The 21,871-nt window shown below is 42.4% G+C and overlaps 1 protein-coding gene across 1 annotated transcript in view; it reads left to right on the forward strand.

Moving 5' to 3' along the window:
* ADAMTS2 (ADAM metallopeptidase with thrombospondin type 1 motif 2) overlaps positions 1–21,871 on the forward strand; it is a 163,957-nt gene that overhangs the window by 111,253 nt on the left and 30,833 nt on the right. The window contains exons 4-6 of the mRNA XM_065734780.1: positions 1,967–2,169; positions 12,045–12,128; positions 21,606–21,762. Coding sequence (XP_065590852.1) covers positions 1,967–2,169; positions 12,045–12,128; positions 21,606–21,762 — 444 coding nt within the window. The remainder of the gene's footprint in view (positions 1–1,966; positions 2,170–12,044; positions 12,129–21,605; positions 21,763–21,871) is intronic.

Below are 21,871 nucleotides of genomic sequence, written 5' to 3' on the forward strand. Positions count from 1 at the left end.
GGAGGGGTCTTGGGATGACTTAGTAAAATACAGTGCAGTTGACTCTCGGAGCATTACTGTGCAAAGCACAGGGGAAAGGTAATGTGGAAAATACAAATGCTCTTCTCAGGAGCCAGAAGGGCTGCCAGGGCTGCAGCAGGGCAGGGAGGGAGCAGGCAGCCTACCCTGCGGGATGTGAGTGTAGGATGCCAGGATCACACTGTGCCTCTGGTGCAGTAGGGATGAAGACACCGCACTGCTGGTTTGCAGCATCACCTCTGATAGCTCTAGCCTTGCTGCTTATTGCTGTGTTGTATTTTTGTGAGTGATGGGGAGAGGACATGACCTGCAGCCCCTGCCAGCTCAGTCTTACTTTTCTAGAGAGCTTATAACAGTTACTGTCAAATTGTACGTTTGCCTTACAGATCATGAATATATGATTGCAGCATGATCCTATAGCAGATCTCCTGAACCCGCTGTGATAACTCAGTAATTACTTCTGGGCACCAACAAGGATTAACACTGAGGCTTTCCCAATGAGCAAAACAGGAGATGGGGCTGGTGCTGGCTTCCGGTGGGTTTTGAGCCCTGACAGAGCCTAGGGAGAAGATCATGGCTCTGTGGGGACACAGGAACACTGCATGGGGTGTTCCTTGTTTATCTGAGTCTCATGTCCTTGAAGTTCCATGGAGAAATGGCAAAAAGCTCTCCAGACATTCCTGCAGTGAGCCCAGTAGCCTCACACATCTCATCCCAAGCAGCCAGTTTTGATGTAAAAATTTCAGTAAATGAAGATGGAGAATCCACATTCTTTAGTAACATTTCCAAGAGTTGTTTCATATTTCACCTTTGAAGGTGATGCCTTTAGCCTCCTCCCTCTGCTTCCTATAAAGCCACGCTGAGCTGAGTGCTGGAAGGCTTTAATCAATTCACTCTGCCTGTCCGATTCTTTCTTCTGACATTTTCTGAAATCAAGAGATTCTTGGGGGGGAACTCCTAAGGCTCTTTTAATACAAATGATAGTAATGATATTAACGTGAATAATTGTTATTCTGTAGGGTGAAATGTCGATATTCCACAGCTTCACGTTAATTTTTAGTGCATATATTCTACATGAAGTATATCCCATCCTGCTAAAATACAAGCTTTTTCTATCACGGGTGCTGTTTGAAATGGTTGATAATAATGTTGGCTGCTATTGTGCCTGATGGAGTGGTCTTTGACGTGCAATAATGCAAAGTGACATGACAAATTAGGAACAAAAAATGAAAAGCTGTTAAAGAATCTTGAATGTAGCTAAAAATGAATTCATCTCATATCAAAAGTTCCTGATTTGTAACGATAAAGAGAATCTGTGTCACTGCTGCAAAACAATATGAATATATTGAGGAAAGGAGCTAATGCATTGAGGGAGGATGCTGAGTTGTTACTACATGCTGAGTGTAAACAGGTTTTGCTGGCAACTGCACTTGCCTGGAGAAATGGCTGTGGGCAGTAAGACCAGATTCAAAGCATGGTGTTGGCCTTTGCCTATGGTTCTGAAATCAAGGATACCCTTAGTAGATTCTGGAATGGTGCACTGCTTAGGTGTGGCAGTGAGAGATGCCTAAACCATGGTAGGAATGGGCTGGACTGCATGATCTTAGTGGTCTTTTCTAACTTTAATTATTCCATGATTCTAAGTACTTTCAAGCAACAGGTATTTTACTGCAGACAGCTCTGTTCTCCTCGTCAAGGCCTTGGTATCTATCATTTTGGCCTTGCCATTATACCACAGGATTACTTTTTAGAAAGTATTGTTTTTACTTTGCAAAGGTCAGATTTCTCTCTCATCTAGGTCACCTTTAATTGACATTGAAGGAAAGTTATGCTATTACACAACATACAGAACATAACCAAAGCTGCTGCATCAAATTTATCCCAGCTTAGCTGAGACCTGAGCCTGAACTGCTGTCGGTTGCTAACGTGTTTGTTTGTCTAATTGCAGCACCTAACCTCACTAACTTGGATGGACTCGCTGGTGCACTGGGCCTTATTGAAGATCGGGTGCGCGGATCAAGGCAGCGCCGCCGGAGGCACGCGACGGATGATGATTACAACATTGAAGTCCTTCTGGGGGTCGATGACTCAGTTGTTCAGTTCCATGGGAAAGAACACGTTCAGAAGTACCTGCTGACCCTGATGAACATTGTGAGTACAGCCCTGCTAGCAGCACGGTGAGATGGCAGTGAGAGGAGGGCGGATGGATGTTGGTTTTGCCGTTTAATACATCATAGATTTTTCTCGTAGCAGGAGGTGAAATAATTCTAGGAGCAAAATCCAGGCTGCTTGTAGAAGAGGCAAAAGAAAAAGGGGCCAAGGAAGAGGCTGACAGCGGGACCATTAAAACACACAAAGTTCTGCTTATGTGCTTTGATGGATGGGGGCATAGGGTCAGGGCCTCGGGTCCTTGGAAGTCGTTATGTTTTAGATGTATATTCCCTTAACCTAAGCTCCCTGCTGAATAACATGGTTTGGAGAACTGTCTTCAAATAAGGAAGAAATTAGAAACTTCGATTGGCTTATACATTTTTAAAACTGCTCAGTTAAACTCTTTGATTCCTTAGGAATCACTTAAAGTCCCAGGCCACCTGCCTACTCCTCATTCGCACTGCAGTAAAATGCTATGCAGTCAATCACTGAACTTTCTTAGATTGATTTAGTATTTAGTCCATAGCTGACACCTTTAGGTTTCCTTCGTTAAATATTGAATCCTTCAAACCATTTTGCAGTAGACTATATAATGTGGTAGTGAGGAAAGCAGACATTAGAGAATGTTTGAAGGAATTGTCTTTTCTTTCTAAATATCAGAGCAGTAGGTCAATAGTTAAAAATCTGTACTGACATTAGAGTTATTGGGTACTTGGTGTATGCTCTGATGGCTGTAAATATGTACATTTTAACAGAAATGACATAGTGGATTTCATTTGTTTGTGTGGTTTGTTTCCTCTGAGGCTTAAAACAAAGTCTACAGTGAAACAGATGGTTTTATATATCTCTAAATTAACAAGCCAAAGAGGCCAAACCAGGAATGTGGCAAATGGGCTGAAATAGATTAAGCAGGACTCTACTTATCATGTCACTTAAAACTATTTTTAAGAATTAAAATATACAGTAATGGTAAAGGAGCCATAAATGTTCCAACTCTGGAATACACTTGCTCCTAATTTTAGCAAACCATCCAACACACAAATTGTAAGAAATAACAGTTCTTAAACATGCTGTCTCTGCAAGTGGTTTAGAAAGTGCAGTCTGTGGAACCATATCCCGGGGCTGTAACAGCTCCTGGCACGGGCAGCAGCTGTTCTGTTGGGAGGTCTGAGGCAGAAACATGTCCTCTGGGGATGGAGGATGTGTCCCTTCCCTTTGTGTCCAGGCTGCGAGGAGCCACTCGAGTTGGTGCTGGGACATCTTTAGCAGCCACAGCATTGTCCTGGGTCTTTCTTTCACCAAAACTCAGCCAGTTTCTGTAGTCTGTGTTTTAGACAAGGGATAGGGATGGTGCTGACCAGTCCTCTGCATCTTTCTCTCCAAGACTTGCTCTGCTGTGGGGAGGCAGATACCAGCTGGTAGGGAAAGCATGTTTACAGTCTGGGCATGGCGAGGTACGTAGGCCCAAGGGGAGCTGAAAGAGGAGGGATGGCTGCGAAAAAAGTCTGCTGGAAGATCCCACTGAAACCATCACATTGTGTGTACCCTGCTGATTTTATGGGAGCAATCAATTAGCTTTGTACTCTAACAAGGCGTTAAGCATAAAATCAATTAGCCTCATACAGTAAGAAGGCATTAAGGATAGAATCCAAGTGTGCATAGTAAGTAAATAAACAAAAACAATAATGCAAGTCTTTGCTGGAGATAAAAGGGTGATTGAGAGGGCTGAGATTCTCTGGTTCCAGAAATAAAATAAATTCCAGGTGAAGTGTCCCTCGTGCCCAGACTCCCGGAGGCGTAATCGCTTTCCCAGAAGCAGTGCCCAGCTCACAGCGTGGCTGCTCTCCCTGCTCTGCCTGCTTTTGCTGTGCGTGATGGTGTGAGCAGTTGTCCTTAATTAACTTTTCCCAGGGATCTTGGGTGGAACCCTACCACCAACCCAATCAAAACAATATATATTTTTTTCAAGCCCTGCGTGATGACTTATTCAGGCAATCTGTTTTGTGCTGCTTAAGTGATGTGTTACAGTCCACACCTAAAAGCCATAAAGTGAGAAAAAACAGAGGCCGTGTGTCCTGGCTATCTTGAATAGCAGTGCTAATATTTATCCCAACATTTGGAAATGAACTCATGGCCCCAAACGAATGGTGAGAGACGCACCAGAGGGTTTTTAACGCTTTGGGCTGCAGCCACGCATCCCTGTCTGTCTGCCAGCCATGTCACCGCCACGAGCCAGGCCTCCTGTCACCCGCCTTTACCCTCCCATCATTCCTCATACAGAAACTGGGGTTTCTCTTGACATCCCTTCCTCTCTGCTCTGCACCGTGGGGACATTTCTTCTGTCTTTGAAAAGAAATGCTGTTGTTTTCACTTTGGAGACCCTCAGCTGCCTCTCACACCTTTTTCTTTTATGCATCATGGTGCGTTTCTTCCTGGGAAATATAGTTGCTTGCACAGTCCTCTGTATTTCCAAGTATAAACCCACCCATTGCACAGGTTATCTTTGTATTTTTAGCATGCAGGGCCATTGCAAGGAAGGGGGTAAGAGATTTGGGAGCTATCTTGCAGCTTTATTGTTTACTCAAGAATGTGGAAGGTAATTCAATTTCTGCAAGAAAGTGGCAAAGGAGTCAGAGATTTTATCTGCTCCTACATGTGTATGGGAAATATTAAAAAACACTTGGCCAGAAGTAGCATTGGAGAATTATCTTGTTCTTGGGGAAACAAAAGGATTTCTCACAGCTGGATGCTGTGGGAGGAGTAGGGTGCTGAGCTGCAGTGGGTATTAGTGCTAGCCAGCCCGGGGCTAAAATTCTCAGATTGTTTCATAACCCTTTTAAAATAGTTCTCAGTATTAATCAGACCTTCTGCTGCTGCAGAAAAGAAGCAGAGCTGGCAGTGACCGTTCATGTGTCTGGGCTGAGCTAGTGGTCGGGGTGAGGATTTCAGCCTCCAGAACCCTGCATTAAGAGTCACATCCAGGATGAGAATATGGATGACAGGACTTCCTAAGAGGTGGAGTTGGAGTGTATTCACTTAAAGTATTTCTGCTTTTTGAAACAGCAGAGTCTCGTCATAAGCTCACTTCCAGATAGTACTCAACATTTTGGCTCCATCTGTCTTCAGGTCTTCAGCTTTCACACCCCTCTTTGCATTGTTTTCTTTTTTTCCCCAGTAAGGCCCTATGCTTTAACCTTTTCTTTCTTATTTTGTCCTTCTTCCCCTATTACCAAGTCAGTATTTTTGGGCCTTACCTCAAGCACCTCATTTTTTAATGCTGGCAATTGTCATCCTTACGTGTGTTCTGGAAGAGTTTGCCTAAGAGCTGCTTATTCTTTGAATTCTGGAATATTTGGAGGGGGGGAGAAAATCTTTAAATATGCTTTTTATTCCTTTACTGCAAAAGATGTGACAGTGCCACATGTAGTGGTTAGCCTATGTGACATCCATGTAATGGATATGTGGTCAAAATGTTTGTGATGCTGAAAAGCAGCTCCTCAAAGTGCAGTTCCTGCCGTTATTTCAAGGAGATACAGGCTCTAAATAGGATTAATGCCTCACTTATAACAAGATTTATCTGAATATTTAGTTATTTGTGTGCCTTCAAAATCCATGAGAGTCAGTTTTAGAAGTTAGCTCATAGGATTATGTTTCTCCCAAACTTCAAGTGAACATTCCACTCCAGAACCTATAAATTTAACAAGTTTTCATTTGAGCAACCGAAATCAATGGGACTTCTGCAGCTGGGGCTTTGGAAAGTCCCAGGAGTCTTTCACCTGTGTCTTTCTGCACTACACATCCCTTTGAAATTGCAGCCCTGGGGCACTCCTGAATATGTTATCCATCCTCTTTAATAGGGTGTCCATGATACTACTATTATATGTGAGATTTCTGCTTTCGTGTCTTTGGCTGATGAGGGATGAAGATTTCCAGGTACAGAACAGTCCCTAATGAGAGAAAAGGGCAGAAGTGCTGCTGGTTTCTAACTGGCAGTTGGATGAAACCTGAAAGCATGTCTAATTCAAGCTGTTAAACAGAAAGTGATGATTGAATGCTTTGAAATAATGGTGCAATCTGTATTCAGGATCACGCTTTTTAAACTAGAAAGCATTTTCTAGACAGGAAGGGTGTCTTTATTAATAAGACTTTACTGGGTTTGTAAAAACGAATGCAGTTTAATTAAACACCAATACTCATTATTTCTAATCAGTTTACTTCAATGTGCAGACTTCAGATCTGAACTGACTCTAAGAAATTCCCTGAACGACAAATGTAGGTCCAGATCTATTCATCTGAAGGACTTCAGTTGTCAATGGCTGATTGGCAGCTCAATTGAAAATGTAAACGTGTGAGAGTTAACTCCACACTGTTCATTACAAAGCAGTAGCTGCAACTTGCAAGGAAGAAAGTTTCTGATGAAACCTCAGATTATTTTTATTCATTATCTTGATTGCTGCAGTACAGTGGGAGTTGTAGATGTGAGTGGGCACTGGGAGGCCCTGTACCAAGCAGTCCTTCTGAACCCCTTCAGAGTTTATTCATTTCCGTAGGGATTATTTCCAGTGTCAATTAGGTGAGCATTTCTCATCAAGATTAAGTGAACTGTACCTTGCTGTTTTGATGTTCTGTGCTACATCCAGCACTCAGATTTTGGTAGTATTCTTGTGGTAGAGAATAATTACTGTTTAAAGATATATTTTCCTGTAGTCCAAATACCAACATAAGCTTTAGCCATAAAGGTTGCAGCCAAGGACTTCAGAGATGTGACAGTGTGGTTTGTGTGACGGAGCATGGATAATTAGGATCAGCTTTCAAATGTTGGGTGCTTTCCTTAACCATATTACTTAAATAGTTCACTGCACTTATTGCACTGACACCACACCCTTGCCTTGTAGTAAAATAATACATTAATCTGCTTAATTATTTTATGGTACTAGATTTGATTCTCTTAGAGTAATCTTGAGACAGTAACTCGAACAAATTCTGCGTCTTTTGGCTTAAATGTAATTTACGGTGTTTGGAGAAACTTCCCAAGTGGTTTGTGGGCAAAAAATGAGGAGTTCCAAGAGCCTGAGGGAGGAACTGAGAAAAATAAATTAGTTGTACAGTCAGAAAACAAAGTCTATGACCTTTCTAAAGCCGACCTTACAGTCAAAGACGAGATAGAGACCCGTAACACAGAGCTACCTTGAGTCTTGCCAGCACATCTGCTCTGGGGAGTGTTTTTCATTTTGATCAGATGCAGTGAACTTGGACTTGGTACCATCTCCCAACTCTTACACCAGTGAAGGTAAATCAGGACTCAGACACAGATTCAAATACCAAACATCAGATGCTTATCTCTGTTTCATAGTGCTCATTGCCAGGCACTCCTCAAACTCCCTGTTGCCTATGTTTTTGAGCAGAATTGTGTTTTTCCAAATTTGAGGTCACAGTTTAACCTTTAAGTTGCATAAGTGTTGTGTGCTTTCATTGTTCCTTTTTCCTTGTGATGCTCAACAACGATTTGCAGGAGAATAAAAAAAGAAGAGTTCCTCTCTGAGGAAGTGAGGAAATGCCTAAAAAGGGAGACTGAGAGCCCTGGATTTTGCCTGATGAGTTTCTGTGACCGTAGTTTATCCACCAGAAAAGTTGGTGTAGTGTTATTCCTGTGGGATTAAGTGAAGCTTTGGGAATGTTAGAAATGTTACTTTGGGAACTTCAAAAGCATAAAGGAGGTGATGAAAACCAAAGAGGATAGTGGTGTTTGAAGTGAGAACACATAAAAATAAAGCGGGAGGAGAGTGCTTTTGGGAGGGGTCAGATTACAAACATTTGTGCTCGGTATCCACTATGACATTTCTGGTTCCTCGCCTGTAATTCAAACCAGCCATCTCTTACAGAGACAGACAATCGCTGGATGCCCACCAGGCACCAAGGCTTTACTGCAGATAATTAAGATCTGATGAATGAGCTGCAACTCAGGCTGGGCTCGAGCGATGGCTTGCCAGGAGCTGTGCTGTCCCACACGCATGCTCCTGCTCTGCCCCGTGGCACGTAGCCATGGGATATTTCTGCAACAGTGCCCATGCAAGGATGTAAAGGCCATCCAATGGCCATCTAATTGGGTTGGATGGGTCAGCAGTTTGTGGTGGCTGGAAAGCTAGATGAGCGAGCTGCATCTCGTATGGTGCCCTCTGCAAATGGTTGGATGCAGCTCTGTTGGCTGCTAAAGCTGGGTCACATCCCTCAGAGGCTGAAGCAATCCAATTTCTGCTGGGGCTGTGTGCTTGTGAGCCCAAGGCCGCAGTGCTCACCCGAGCGAGCGATGCAGCGTGGGGCTGCAGGGACGTGCCTGGGGATGAGCTCGTCCGAGACGGTTCATGGTTCAGTGGGACTGAGATCTCTGATAAACCCTGCAGAGCAGAGAACTCCTTCAAACTGCATGAATGAGTTTCCTGATGACTTGCCAAAATATGCAGATTGTTGTTCTCTTTCTGCACGTCAATTTAATTGGAGACTCGGGGAGCCTCTGGATTTCCCCTACAAATCCTGCCAGCTGTGAGTAACCTGCACTGCATCAAGACCAGCAGAGCTGCAGCAGTTTTAAGATTTCCCTTACAGAATTGGGCTGAATATTATTCAGCCATTTTGCTGAATAATAAAAACTTGCAGAGATTCTTTAACGAAGCTTGATGCATCTACAAAAGCTTAGCTTTACTTGAGTTGTTGGGTTTTGTGTTGTTTTTTTTTTTTCATGGTTTTTCTGTTTTATCGTGTTCTACTTACTAACTCTGCTGGCTTCAAACTTGCTTAGGGCAGAAGACTTATAAAATGAGCAGAGAAGTACAGAAGGAAAAATAATAAATCAAGTGCTTGTTTTCTTAAGCAACACCAATCTGTGCCAACCTGGTTTCTAAACAGGAACAGAAATAGAAATGCATACTTTGCTTTGATTGAGATGTCCCACAAAAATAAACCATGATAGTTATCCCAAAATAGCTTGTGAGCTACAATAGTTTAGTGAAAGTGCCTTTACAATGTTTCACTGTGCTTTGAATTCCTTCAGATTTACCCAACCTTCTTTATCGCCCTCTGTAAACGCTGAATCACTGTGGACATCTAACGAGATTTAGTGCAAAAATCTTTTTTGCCTTCAGTCCAGGGGCTGTCATTTTGAGATGAGCTTTGTGCACTCTCTTTTTCCTATGCAGCAGCACAGTTTTAGCCTGCGACCCTTACTGATCTAAGGGCAAGAGATCTGTTCTGATTTTTGTTCGATATAAATCAGGATGCCCTGCAGAAATACATGAGAATAAAGTAAAAGCACCACGGAAGTACTGTGCAACCATTTTCACATCTGTCTGTGTTTATTATATAGGCATCCAAACCTATTCTGTGTCTGTTGTCTGACGATCTGTGCTCAGAACAAGCACTTCAGCACCTGAAGCAGCTGTGCTGGACAGGGGCTCAGGGCCCGTGGGGTGCTAGGTTGCTTTGTGCCCCGAGTGATGGGCTGTGTTTGCTTCCCACTGCTCTCCTGTGGGGTTGGCAGGTGGATGCCTAGTGAAGCTGAGCGTGGGTTTGTGGAGAGCCCTGTCAGTGCATGAAAGCACAGCATTCAGTCTCTTGGATCTCATTTCTTTAATAACTTCCTGAAACAAATAGGTGCAATTTAGGTCAGACTGAGGAAAAGGTGAAGCATCCGTTTCAGTGCATTATCTGTGTGCAGCAAGACACTGCTGGGAAAGCCACGGTGCAGCTCCTCCAAAGGAGCAGAGGGTTTCATTCAGCTCTGGGTGAGGAGGGGTCGGATTTGTCCTTTTTAATGAAACTAAGATCTGGAGTTCTGAATTGACCCACTGTCCTGCAGAAAATCCACTATCCCGAGAGAACCGAGCAGCTTTTTTTACAGTGCTTGTGCTTTTCTGTTCATTCACAGTTTGTTTGTTAGATGTCATTTGCATGAACAGTCAAACAGTGTTTCAGTTCTGTTCCATCAATGTTTTCATGCCAAGTTTCATTTTGGCACGCAACAGTGATACGGTTGTTCTGTTACTCAGCCATTGTTAGAAGAGGCTTAGGTTAAATTCTGGGAGTTAATGAGAGAGTGGTGTGCAGCAATTTGGATTATGCGTTATGAACTAATTAAATTCTTATTTACATGCTGTGCTTACTGTCTTCTACAGAGGAGTTCTTGTTCAGTACTCATTTCACGTATAGGTAATTTACAGCGTATTTCAGCCTCACATCACTGATGTGTGCAGTCTTCCCTGTGCACAAAGAACGAGGCAAATTAATATCCCTGCCTCCCTTGACAGTGTGTGAGGGTCTTTTTCCTGGGTGAAAGAATGTTTGCAATGCGGAATGCGTGCTCATATCTCAAGTCTTTACAATCCGTGTTCAGTAATGGTTCTCGAAGTAAAAATCTTTTAGCTACAGGAATATAAAGTTAGTCTTCTGAAGTAATATTTACACCCACAAATACCTGGTGTAATTTCCAGGGCTGCTGCTTACAAAGCAGATGAGCAGGGTGTGCTGCTGCTGCTCACAGCCAGTGATGCTCAGGACGTGAAACCTGCCCTCTTACTAGCCATAACATCAGGCTGTTACATTAAAAATACTGATAAAATGGATTAAAACTCACTTCAAAATGTCAGTAGGAATTACTTGGTGAAATCGACATCATTGTATTCAGTTTTAATTGTTTATACAGAGATAAAGGACGAGCCATTGGAAGTAGAGCTGATTGAAGACACAGTACATTCTTTATTGTTGTGCTTCTAATGAAAGTTACTCTGAATGTTACTTATCAGACTGTAGTAAGGAATCTGTGTATTAGGAAGAAATGAGGTTTGCTTCCATCTCTGGAGCCAACCAGTTTGGTGTAATCCTTACCAAGAAGACACTTGCCTGCAGGGAATCTCATCTGCCTCTTCTGATTTGTGAAGCCAGCCCCCTGCTGTGTGGCACAGCACAGCAGTGCCATTGGATGGTCTGCTCTCCTGCATCCGCTCATCATGGAGTATCCAGATCAGCCTCTTTAACAGCTGATATTTGCCTGGCTCGCTTGTGGCGGTGTTTCCTAAGTCATCTTTATACGTCCACGTTTTGTTTTGCACTGTAAATATTTACCATTCTCTTTTCGGTGTTTGTAGGGTGATTTGTAACAGCGTGTGCATTGGGTTACATAGCTGTTGTAAAAAAATAAATAAACAAGAGAGTTTTTTGCTGGTGTTTTTTTAGCTTTCGTTCTGCTTGCAGAGTTTAACACTGATTGGTTGTGACATACAATCTAGTTAGCCCATGTGGCTGACCAGGCTTTTTGGGGGAGGTATATCCTCTTGTCAGAATGGCATTTGATGAGTCCCAGATGGAGGAGTTACAGGGTGCAGCTGAGCTGATCTAGCACATCCCTCTCGGGAGAGAGGCAGCCCCAGGGTCTGCCCCTCTGCTCCTGAGACCTCTTCCCATGAGTGGTCTCACCCAGAAGAGAGCTCCTCTGCTTTGTGTTTCAGTGTGTGTGCTCAGGATTGGGGAGGCATGCACAGTACAGCAGGGCAGGGACTGGGGGCTCTCCTTCAGTGGCAGGAGCTTTGTCATGGAGTCCACCACAGTGCTCATATGTGTAAGTCTATTTAGGTTGGCATTTAAATTCCCACTAACATGAGGTCTCTGATGTTACGGTGATTTTAAATTATTTTAAATGAATTCTAGCTTGTTCCAAGGCTAGAAAATAGAAAATTTCCTTCTAGCATCAGTGGAATTTTGCCCTTTTTATGTATAATCACAAGTGATCTTTGTCTTAATAACAGCATAGCAAAGGTGCTGCTGTAGCATTTGCTTTCAGTTACCTGTTGTCAGCACTGCAGCTGAAGCTTTGACCTCTTTTTCAGGTTAACGAAATTTATCATGATGAATCCCTGGGTGCTCACATCAATGTTGTGCTGGTGAGGATAATCCTGCTCAGCTATGGCAAGGTAAGGAGGGGTTGTGTTGAATGGAGGAGATGGAGGTCTGTGAACTAGATTCACAGTGTATGAATGCAAGGAAATACCTATAGAGATAAGTGTTCTTTACAATCTGAACTTCACAGTAGGAAAATAACCATGATTTATTCTGGGCTTTCCCTGTATCATTTTAACTTACTACTTAGCTCTGGCAGTCTGTCTTCTCAGACTTGTTAGAAATAATCCATGGAATGTTATGGACATCTTGGTTCCTGAGAAAAATGTCAAGTTTTGTGGTGGAGAAATACCTAAGTATCAGTGAACACATGCTGGATCAGTTCTGCAGGATGCCCATTCCAAGAACTCACTTCAACTTGTGCTTAACATAGGTTCGACTGCGTGTGCTTAAAGTTAAGAGATAGGGGCCACGAGGTAAGAGCTCTGCAGATTGAGTCTGTAATCAAGAATTCCAAGTGTTTTCTTGCTGTTTCTAAAGGAGGGACTGCTCTGCGGCCAGAATGTGCTTAAAGAGGAAATGCTACATGGCTTTTAAAAGCTTTAATCTCTTTAGTACCTATGTCCCACATGTGCTAAATCAACATCAGATTCCACGTTAGCTGGAAGAGTGTGTTTGAAATACATTGATAAGCTTTTTAAGGACTGCATGTCCAGCTGCTGTGATGGGGGTTGGTGGTATTTGCATGCTCATGTAATAAACCTGAGGGCTGGAAGACTCCATGTATATTCATGCAAGTTGCTGAAAGTCAGGAGTCAGCTGAGTGTCAGTGGGGAGGCTCCTCTGATGGTCACTGCTTACCCTGCTCAACTAAACATGCCAATCCATCTCTGCTCTTCTTGCAGAGATAGACAACCATGTCAGTAAGTGTTTTGGGTAAGCTCACTCAGCTGCGTGTCCTAAAATAAAAGGTAAAAGAGGTCACGTTTTCTGTTTTGTGATCAAAAGTTTGTGGGTGTCTAATTACATTAAATTATGAAATAAATGAAATATCCTCATGATTGTTGTAATGACAGCAATTGTGGGATTGCAGATCGAATAACAATTCTCAAAAATATCTGATATTGCAGCAGTTGTAGAAGCCAGTGGAATTACCACATGGACTGGTCGCTTCCTTGCTGTCCTTGTTTCACAAGTATTTCATAGCTGCTATGCATGTGCATCTTGAGCTTAATCAATCTGCATTGGTTGTAGTGTGAATTCAGATAGCTTCTGCTGTGTTTTCTGATGGAAAAGGTGCATCGGGCCTCATTTCAACTTGGGAGTCTTTATTTTCTTGAGTAGAATAAAGCATTATGAATTGATAATTTGAAAGTTACTGATCTCACTTTAATCTGTTTCATTGAGTGGAGTTGATAGAGTATGGGCACCTTCCCTTCCTGGTGGGCCTTTGGCCACATCACTGAATAGCTGCAGGTAGCACTGTATGATCTGCTTATGGATCATCCATTAATGGGTTCTAAACCCATAATTCACAGTGAGCAATGTTTTAATTATCCTGTGGGATTCAGCAGAACACAATATCAAATAAGTTAACCCAAATAACCATAAAGAAAATTTCTTTGCGCGGAGGGAGAAGTTGGACAGTTCCTATTTTCTGAACATGTTCTTGAGTAATTACAACAAAGCCCTCAGTATTTTATTTGCCTGCTAAAACACACCAGCACTAGCATTTTTCTAAAGTATATATTCAGTGTACATAGTGAAAGCAACGGTACATGGACAAGTTGAGGCAGTGCATGCATAAAGCAGCCTGCTTGGCTTCGCGAGATGAAAATATTATCCCAGTCTTTCTAGAGTAAGCATTTATTTTCCAAGCATGTAGCAGATACCTTCAGATTCACTCGCTTTATTGAAAGCAATTTATATATATTATCAAGGGTGCCATTTAAATAATCATAATAATTACATTATGGTTCTGGAACTGATGAAGTATGTACCATCAGTGTCAGATTTCTGACAGCACTTTGAGCTATTGCCAATTCTCAACCCCTCAGCAGCCTTTCACTGCATCGTGGTTGGGTTTTTTGTGTATGTTTTTTGTGTTGGATTTTTTTTTTTTTGAAGAAGATAATTATATTATTTTATACAATGTCATCTTTTGATAAGAATAATGTGGACAATACTTGAGTTGCATAGCAACGGGCTTTTCTGTGGCTCTTGCTAGGAGGTACTCCATGCCTTGAAGCATACTTCTTTATATTTTCAGCCAAACAGAGCTGTACATTCCAAAGTTTCAGTAATTTTATTAAGTGCATTAATGGTTTTGATAAGATGAAGAAATAGGTGTTCCCTGGTGACAACACGTTAAAATTACTCCATGGGCAAATTCAAAGGACTGTTTCACTGAAGTATGTTTTTGTCTTTGTTATCACTTCTGGACATAGGCTGAAGCTACTGGGACAAGTTTTACATCCTGCCCCATATCTGTGGTAGATCTGGGAGCTACTATGCACTTGTCTGCATTTTCTTTCCATTGACTTCCTGAGGCTTTGTGATGGGATGGGATGCTGCAAATCAGTAAACAGGGCACATGCTGTGTGTTTGTCTTCAAAAGGGAAAAAGAAGAGCTGGCTTGTTTATTCCTTTTTGAATTTGGTAGGAGGAAGATAAGTTCCAAATTTTGGAAAATACAGACTCACCTGAGAAGAATTATTATTCAATGTTTTCACAAATTCTTCCATTAAGATCTATGTTGACTGTAAAAGTTCTGTAGTCTGGTAAGCTGTACAGCATGCAGGGTAACAGCCAAAGAACCACGATCACCAAGTGAGGAGGAGTTGGTAAGAGATGAGCTGAGAATGGACTTGGAAGCCCCGAATGGCTATTATAAAATTTGTTTTGAAACTTTTCAACCCTGAGCACTGCATAAAATCCTCTCATCACCTCTTTGAGGTGGATGAATAAAGATTATTTTTCCCACTTTACAGCTAAAAAAACAAAGATGTTGAGCGTTATTCTGGAGGCCACACGGAAGGTCACTGGCAGTCTGGGGATAGGAGCTCATAAATTCCTGGCTCCAGCCCCATGCTCTGGCCATCCACAATGGTGACTTTGTGTGCAGATGATCCTCCCTTAGACAACAGCAGAGAATAGCACACATGTGCTGCAAAGGGAGTGATTAAGGCAGTTAATGCTGGAAAAAAAATTCATTAAGACTTCATAGGAACAGCATGAATTTTGAATTAATGCAGCTACCTGAGGATTTATGAGAGTTATTTCTTGGGAAATCTGAATGTGGCCATGCAGAACACCTCTGAGCTCTCCTCTGGAGCAGCATGCACAGCTATGGTCACTGGGATGCAGACTGGCACAGTGTGAGATGGGCTAGGGAGTGCTGCTCTGTGCTAAGCTGGGCTGGAATCCTTGGGGGAGGACCCCTGTTAGCCTCAGATCAGTTTTGGCACCAGAACAGTGGTTGTTGGCCATGTGAACTTGGTCAAATTGAAAGAGGAACCTGACCAACCAGGGCAGAAAGTGTTCCAGAAAGATTGAGAGAAAAAAACCGAATGGTTTTAAGATGGTAAGTAAGAGCATCATATGAGATGGCTTCCTGAAATCTCACAGGACAGGACTGTTAACTGAGAAGGGTTTTTCAGTTGCGTGTCTGAGTTATTCAGGGCTCCTGCTGCCTTCATCTGGGACAAGAGTTTACCTTAGATCTTTTCATAAAAAGGTGTTCTCTCTCTCTGCCATCTGACCTTTATGTGGCCAAGCTCAGTGTGAGCAGGCAAGATGCTCTTGGTTTAGCTGGGCCAGAAAGCAGTGGTCTAGCCTGAGCCAGGCTTTTCTCTCTGTTTCCCAGAGAGTGGCACAGGTGGTGTAACTGGGATGGAAGGACAAGCCTGCACTCTCCCTTAACTCAGGTGTTTGACCTCACCATTCTGCAGCTGACCTGGGCTAGAAAGGCTCGGAGCTCCCCTCCTCCCTGTTTGTCCTTGGGAGAGATGAAGGCTCAGTCTGAGAGCAGCTGTGCCCAGCAAGGCACCAGGTTTGTTAACGGTAGTCAAAGAACAGCTGAACCAGGAGGGGTCCCTCTGGACTTAGTACAGTCCAAAACCACTGCTCAGAGCAGGGTCACTTAGAGCAGCAGGCTTGTGCCCCTGTTGGTTGAGTTTTGAATAAACCCATGTGCAGATAATCCTTGGAGAGAGTCTGAAGAACTGATGGATATTTGCTGGTTGAGAATGATAACCCAGTTATGTGCGTTTTCTTGTTTATGAATGATATTTATTATGTATACTGTGGAACAACTGGCAGTGTCAGCAGGGATCGAGCCTGGATCTTGCAATGTGCTCTACAATCATGGATGAGGGTGGAGTTCTCATCCCAGTCTCTGTCCATTTCCAGTGACTGATTCTGCACAGGCTTAATGGCATGGCAAGAATTTCCATGTTATTTATGAGTTTGGCTGCTGTTCTTATTTTTGCATTGTTTTTATCAGTGCAGGGGTGAAGATGAGAGAAAATACTGCCCCTCTTAATTTTATCTGTGTGAATTGATGAATTGCCTTATTTAGATACTAGACACATAGCATATAATTTCCCAGGGTGATTTGTTGGAACCTCGAAGAGTATAAAGTTGGCTGATAGCATAAATAGTACTTTGTATTCCTGATCTGCTTACATTTATTCAGAATTAGAGACTGAAAAATGTTTACAAAACTGCTGCCATAAGAAAGCTTTACAAATCCTTTGAATGCAAAATGACAGTTTGCTGAATGAGCTATTTTTGTTAGTTTGGTTACCATGGACACTAGATAATTCTTTTTATTTATTTTTTGCTTGTCTTGTTCAGGGTAAGTAAAGAATATAAAAGATCTAATCCAATATACAATGAACAGTAGAAGTGCCAAGTAGAAGGAATGTAAGTGGTGTGTTTTGCAGAGATGTTACACGTTCAAGAAGGGAAAGTCATACATTAAATTGTCTCCCAAGAACGCTCCAACTTTTCTGCCATAGTTTGGAGTCTGACAAGTTGAAGCCTATTTCTGCTCCTTCTGGAGCTGCTGAGGAGCTGCAGAGCCCTCTCCGTTGGTTCTCTTGGAGCACCACCTAATGGATGAGCTGGGAAGGTGCTTTTCCAGCAAGCTTCTGACCTGTTCTTGTGTCCCTGGGAGCACCTACTGCAAAGTTGTATTCAGTTATTGCAAATGGCAGATAAATAAAGTACCTGGTTAATGAAATCTGCCACTGTATGGGTGATACCAGCGTGTTCTTTACATGTATTAGCAAGATGAAAGCTCTGGAAAAGTTTGGGTAGAATATAGACTAAATTTGCAGTTTTCTTCAATGAAAACCTTGTATTTGAAATTCTCATAGAATAATCATTTGATGTCTTTCTCAGTTTCCAAATTCCTTCCAAAAGTATTTGAAGGGGCTTGTAGTAGAGGTTGACTTGTTCTTTGTTGTCTTAATAACAGAGAACTGAACATCACACTGCTAACTCCCTGAAAGACAAGGCAAATAGCAAAGAAGGCTCAATGGCATCAGGATCTATGTAGCAATGACCTCGGAGTCATTTCTTATTGCCTCCTTTGACTCCTTGTACTCATGGTTGTTGCAACTCTGTCCTCTTCTATTCGTGGTTATTTTCTGCCACCTCTTTCTAAAAAAGAAGAAAAGTAGAAAAGATGTGCAGTCAGAATCAGAAAAGAAGGCAACTGGAAGGCGTCAGCAGATGCTGGGTTTGTGAGAGCAGGGATCCCGGCCGTCTCACAGCCCTCCATGGTGTCTCCCCACATGGGATTGTGCTCCCAGCCAAGGCCTTGCCACTTCTTGGCAAACACGTCCATCTGTTTCCATCAGCAGCTCTCTGAAATGCCCACAGATCTCTTGCTTTTCATGCAGTGAGAAGGAAAGTTTCTCTTTCCACTGGCAGCTTTCCTGCTGATCAGCTGAGTAATGCTCTCCACAGGCCTGCTGTCCTCTTTGGAAAGAGGTCCTTCCCGGCCAGGCCTGCTCCTCCGCCAGCTGCGGAGCTCTCGTGTTCCTGGCAGTGCAGGCCCATTGCGGGCCAACAGTAACACCTCCACCTCCTCTGCACAGCCAGCCTGCTGCCCATGGACTGTTTGCCATGTGACAGAGAAGGAATTTGGCTTTAATTGCAATCCTCATTGCTGCATGCTGTTCGTCTCTTTTGCTCGTTTTCCCTCACTTTGTTTATTTAATAAGGGCTTGCGATTTTCTGAGTTTGATGAAAGTTCCCCACTGACTTACAAGAGAATGTATTGTTATCTAATATCTCTGCAAGAGTAAGTTCTCAGACTACACCCTTCCAAAACATACTACTTCTGCCCCTGTTAGCTGAGACTCATCCCTGATTTCCTAAGCACCTTTCTTGCAGGACAGCAGCACTTACGTTTGGAGGCAGAGTGACTGAGCAAGAGAATAAAAATTCAGTATAAAGCCACGTCTGTCTCAGGAAATCTCTGATCCAAAAACCATTGGACGATTGGAGATTATCTCAGGAAAGTACCAAACCATGCTTGGGTATTGTAAGTATCCTCCATAGGCATTCTGTCATCTGCCATCAGGAGAGGACACAGCTTCCATGGGCCTTAGATCTGAACCAGTGTAATTGCATAGCAATTGAAATGAATGAGATCCCAAATCACTGTTTGCTCGACCATGCAATATTTCCTACTTTGGGATCACACAAATTCCAAATGAACCATGACTCAAGATGGAGCTGGGAGATTCAACTGCAAACACTGACGTTCCATTTATCCATTGCCATCAGTTGCTAGCACTGGATAAAGAAATAGTGAACTGTTGTTTTTGTGAGAATTCTTGAGCACGAGCAAATGTGGCAAGACGCATAGACCCCTAAAAGAATGGATTTCCTAATGGATGCCTCATTTCCTACCTTAAAGTAAGCAAGTCAGTTTTACATGTGCCACATTTCTGATGCAGAAGTCGTGTCATTGGAAAAGAAGTTGGGCTGTCAGCTGAAACACGTTTCCAGAACTGCATATTCTGTTTCCCCTTTTATGCCAGAAGGTTTTCCTTCAGTTTGCCCAGTGTGTGTTTGTTGCAACAACAACAGAAAGAAATTCTTGACATTAGCCAGTCGCTTTCCCCTTTCATTTGCTTGAAGAGAAACTCTAAAATCTCTGTTGTTGCAAATAGGCATAGAGATGCTCTTGGCCTAAGGCAGCGATTTTGCTCTCCAGGGTGGGTTTCTGTATACAAAGAAAACCATTGTTGACTCATGCCAGAAGCCAACACAGTGCCCAAACCATGGGAGCTGCTGCAGTAAGCTGATCTGGTCTGTGCCAGACAAAGTCTTCATCAGAAGAGAGGGCTCAAGAAGTCCTGCTGTTAGCTCACACCAGCATTTTGCTTTTGTACTGGGATTCTTTGGCAAAGGTTGCAGTTGAGAAGGTAGGGAGGAGGTGACTCAAGACAGAAGAAAACTGTGAACTGCTTATTCAGAAGTGACTGCCTTTTTCATACCCCTCACTTGTTTGCTGATCATGCAGAGATTCCTTTGTAAATACTGAGATAACTTCAAACAAAGCACATGTTGATAATTCATACTTCTTGTTTATTTTCTGATCTGTCTTCTATATAACAAAATTACTTTCATTTCATAGCAGGTATAGAAAGAGATCGTTATGAGACAAAGAATGACAGTTCACAAAGTAAATGATTTTTCCATCACATGCATGGCTTAAGCTTTTTCTACTTCACAGTACCAATGTTCTTTGCTTTTTGAATCTCACTAAGATTTCTCACTCGACTTCTTAATAGGACAGATTTCTCTTCTGAAGTTTTGGAGAAATGAGATCAAGGTGCAGATGATGTAGATAGTTTTTTTTGTTGGTTTGTTTTCTTAAACTGCTGATGCATGCTACCCAAGACCTCACTGACAGTCACAGTTTAACTGAATAGGATTTCTGTTGAAGAGACAGGATCTTGCCTTGTATTAGTCACTCAAAGTTCGTTCATGTCCATTCTAATAAACATACGAAGATGCAGTAGAGGCGTCACAACTCTTTCACCATTTCAGCATGGTTATTATTCTTTTTTCCAAGGGAATTATGTCTGGAAGCAGCATGATCTAGCCTGGGATTATATTACAACCTTTTCATTCCAAAGTGGTATCAGAATCTAAACTGTACCTCGATTTGGTTTATTAATTTGTTTTTCTGAACATTTGCAAAACTGTAATATCCCATTTTTGCCAAAATCAGACCTCAGTTTGGCAGGCTTTTCTTTTATCAACTCCAGTTGTTCTTCCACAACCCTTGAGGATTTTCTTTTTCATGCAGTCAATACTCTGTGCATTCCATCGTGCGTTCAATGAGAGGGCATGTCAAACACATCTGTATTTAAACAGGAACTACGTTACTTCTCTCTTATTTTTGGCCCTGGCTATTTTTGCTGTAATCTATGTATCTGAGAATTAGAAATGCTTACAGTACAGTGTAGTGTCTAAATTGTGGTGGTTTGTGTTATGGTTACAGTGTTGTCATGGTAGTATAATTTTTGAAAATAAGAAGCCAGGGTTCACATATGTAGTTCTTACAAGTCCTGGAAGGCCTGGAGCAGGTCAATTAGTCATATATTTTATAATGTAACATCCCACATACAATATGCTTTTTTAAGTCTTAGTGTGCAATATTCACAAGAGTTAGCTGGAAATTGAGTACTATTGGAAAAAAAAAGAAGGTAAATGCAGTAGCTGGATTTTAAAACACCTTTTTCTTTATCATTTGATGGAATATTTCTTTTCACCCACCTAATACATGTCAGCTCACTCAAGTCAGCCAAGTCATGATAGCACAGCAGTGACGAAATGTGTGGCTTATAGGCAGAATAAAGATGTACCACACTGGGAAGATGGAGTCTACTTTCTGAATGAAGAAGAGAATGGGTTAAAGAAAAAGTGCTTTAAAATACAGTCTTAGGGAACATCTGTTTCTCAGTGTTATGACTCAAGTACATCTGGACAGAGTACACTTTGTGTTTACACTCAGTAGAGCATCCAGTGATGTTCAGGAGTCTTGGGTGCATGGCAAAAGTGGCTGATGAGCCAGGGCTGGGTGTTGGTAGTCTGCCCTTGCTGCTGCTTGTGGGCTCTGCCCCACTCACACTGGTTTGGGCCCTGCTGGCCTGACATCGCTGTAGATCCTATAAGGATCCCATAGTGCTGGGTTGGAAACAATATATCCAGGCTTGAAGTGATGGTGTCAGCTGGTGCCAGGTTGGCATAGAGATTTTAATGCACATTGCACAATACAGTATTGAAAATACCTGTTTGTTTTTTTTCTTGTCATATCTTATGCCTTATACATATGTCACAGAAATCATATTTGATCTAACTGTGAACATTAACAGTTTTCTTACTCTCTTGACCCAGTAACATTTGTTTGTAAAGCATAATCAACTCTTTACGAAGAGTTTTAATGGAAGTGGAAAATTTGTTCAAGTGCTTGAATAGGTTGGGAAATAACCACTGCCTTCTTTTCTTCTGGGCATGCTCAGTCCATGAGTCTGATAGAGATTGGGAACCCTTCTCAAAGCCTGGAGAACGTATGTCGCTGGGCCTACTTGCAACAGAAGCCAGACACCGGGCATGCAGAATATCACGACCACGCTATCTTCCTGACAAGGCAGGATTTTGGTCCATCTGGCATGCAGGGTAAGAGGAGTGTTGGGTTTTGTTTGGTAAATGGCAGGACTTCTGAGCAGCATTTGTGTTTATCACTGTGCAAAGCTAATCGTGCACTTTAATTGTGTGTATTTTGCTT

The sequence above is a fragment of the Cyrtonyx montezumae genome, unplaced genomic scaffold (assembly GCF_038088225.1).
Source record: "Cyrtonyx montezumae isolate F1298 unplaced genomic scaffold, pur_monq_1.0 scaffold_18, whole genome shotgun sequence".
Classification (NCBI taxonomy): Eukaryota; Metazoa; Chordata; class Aves; order Galliformes; family Odontophoridae; genus Cyrtonyx; species Cyrtonyx montezumae.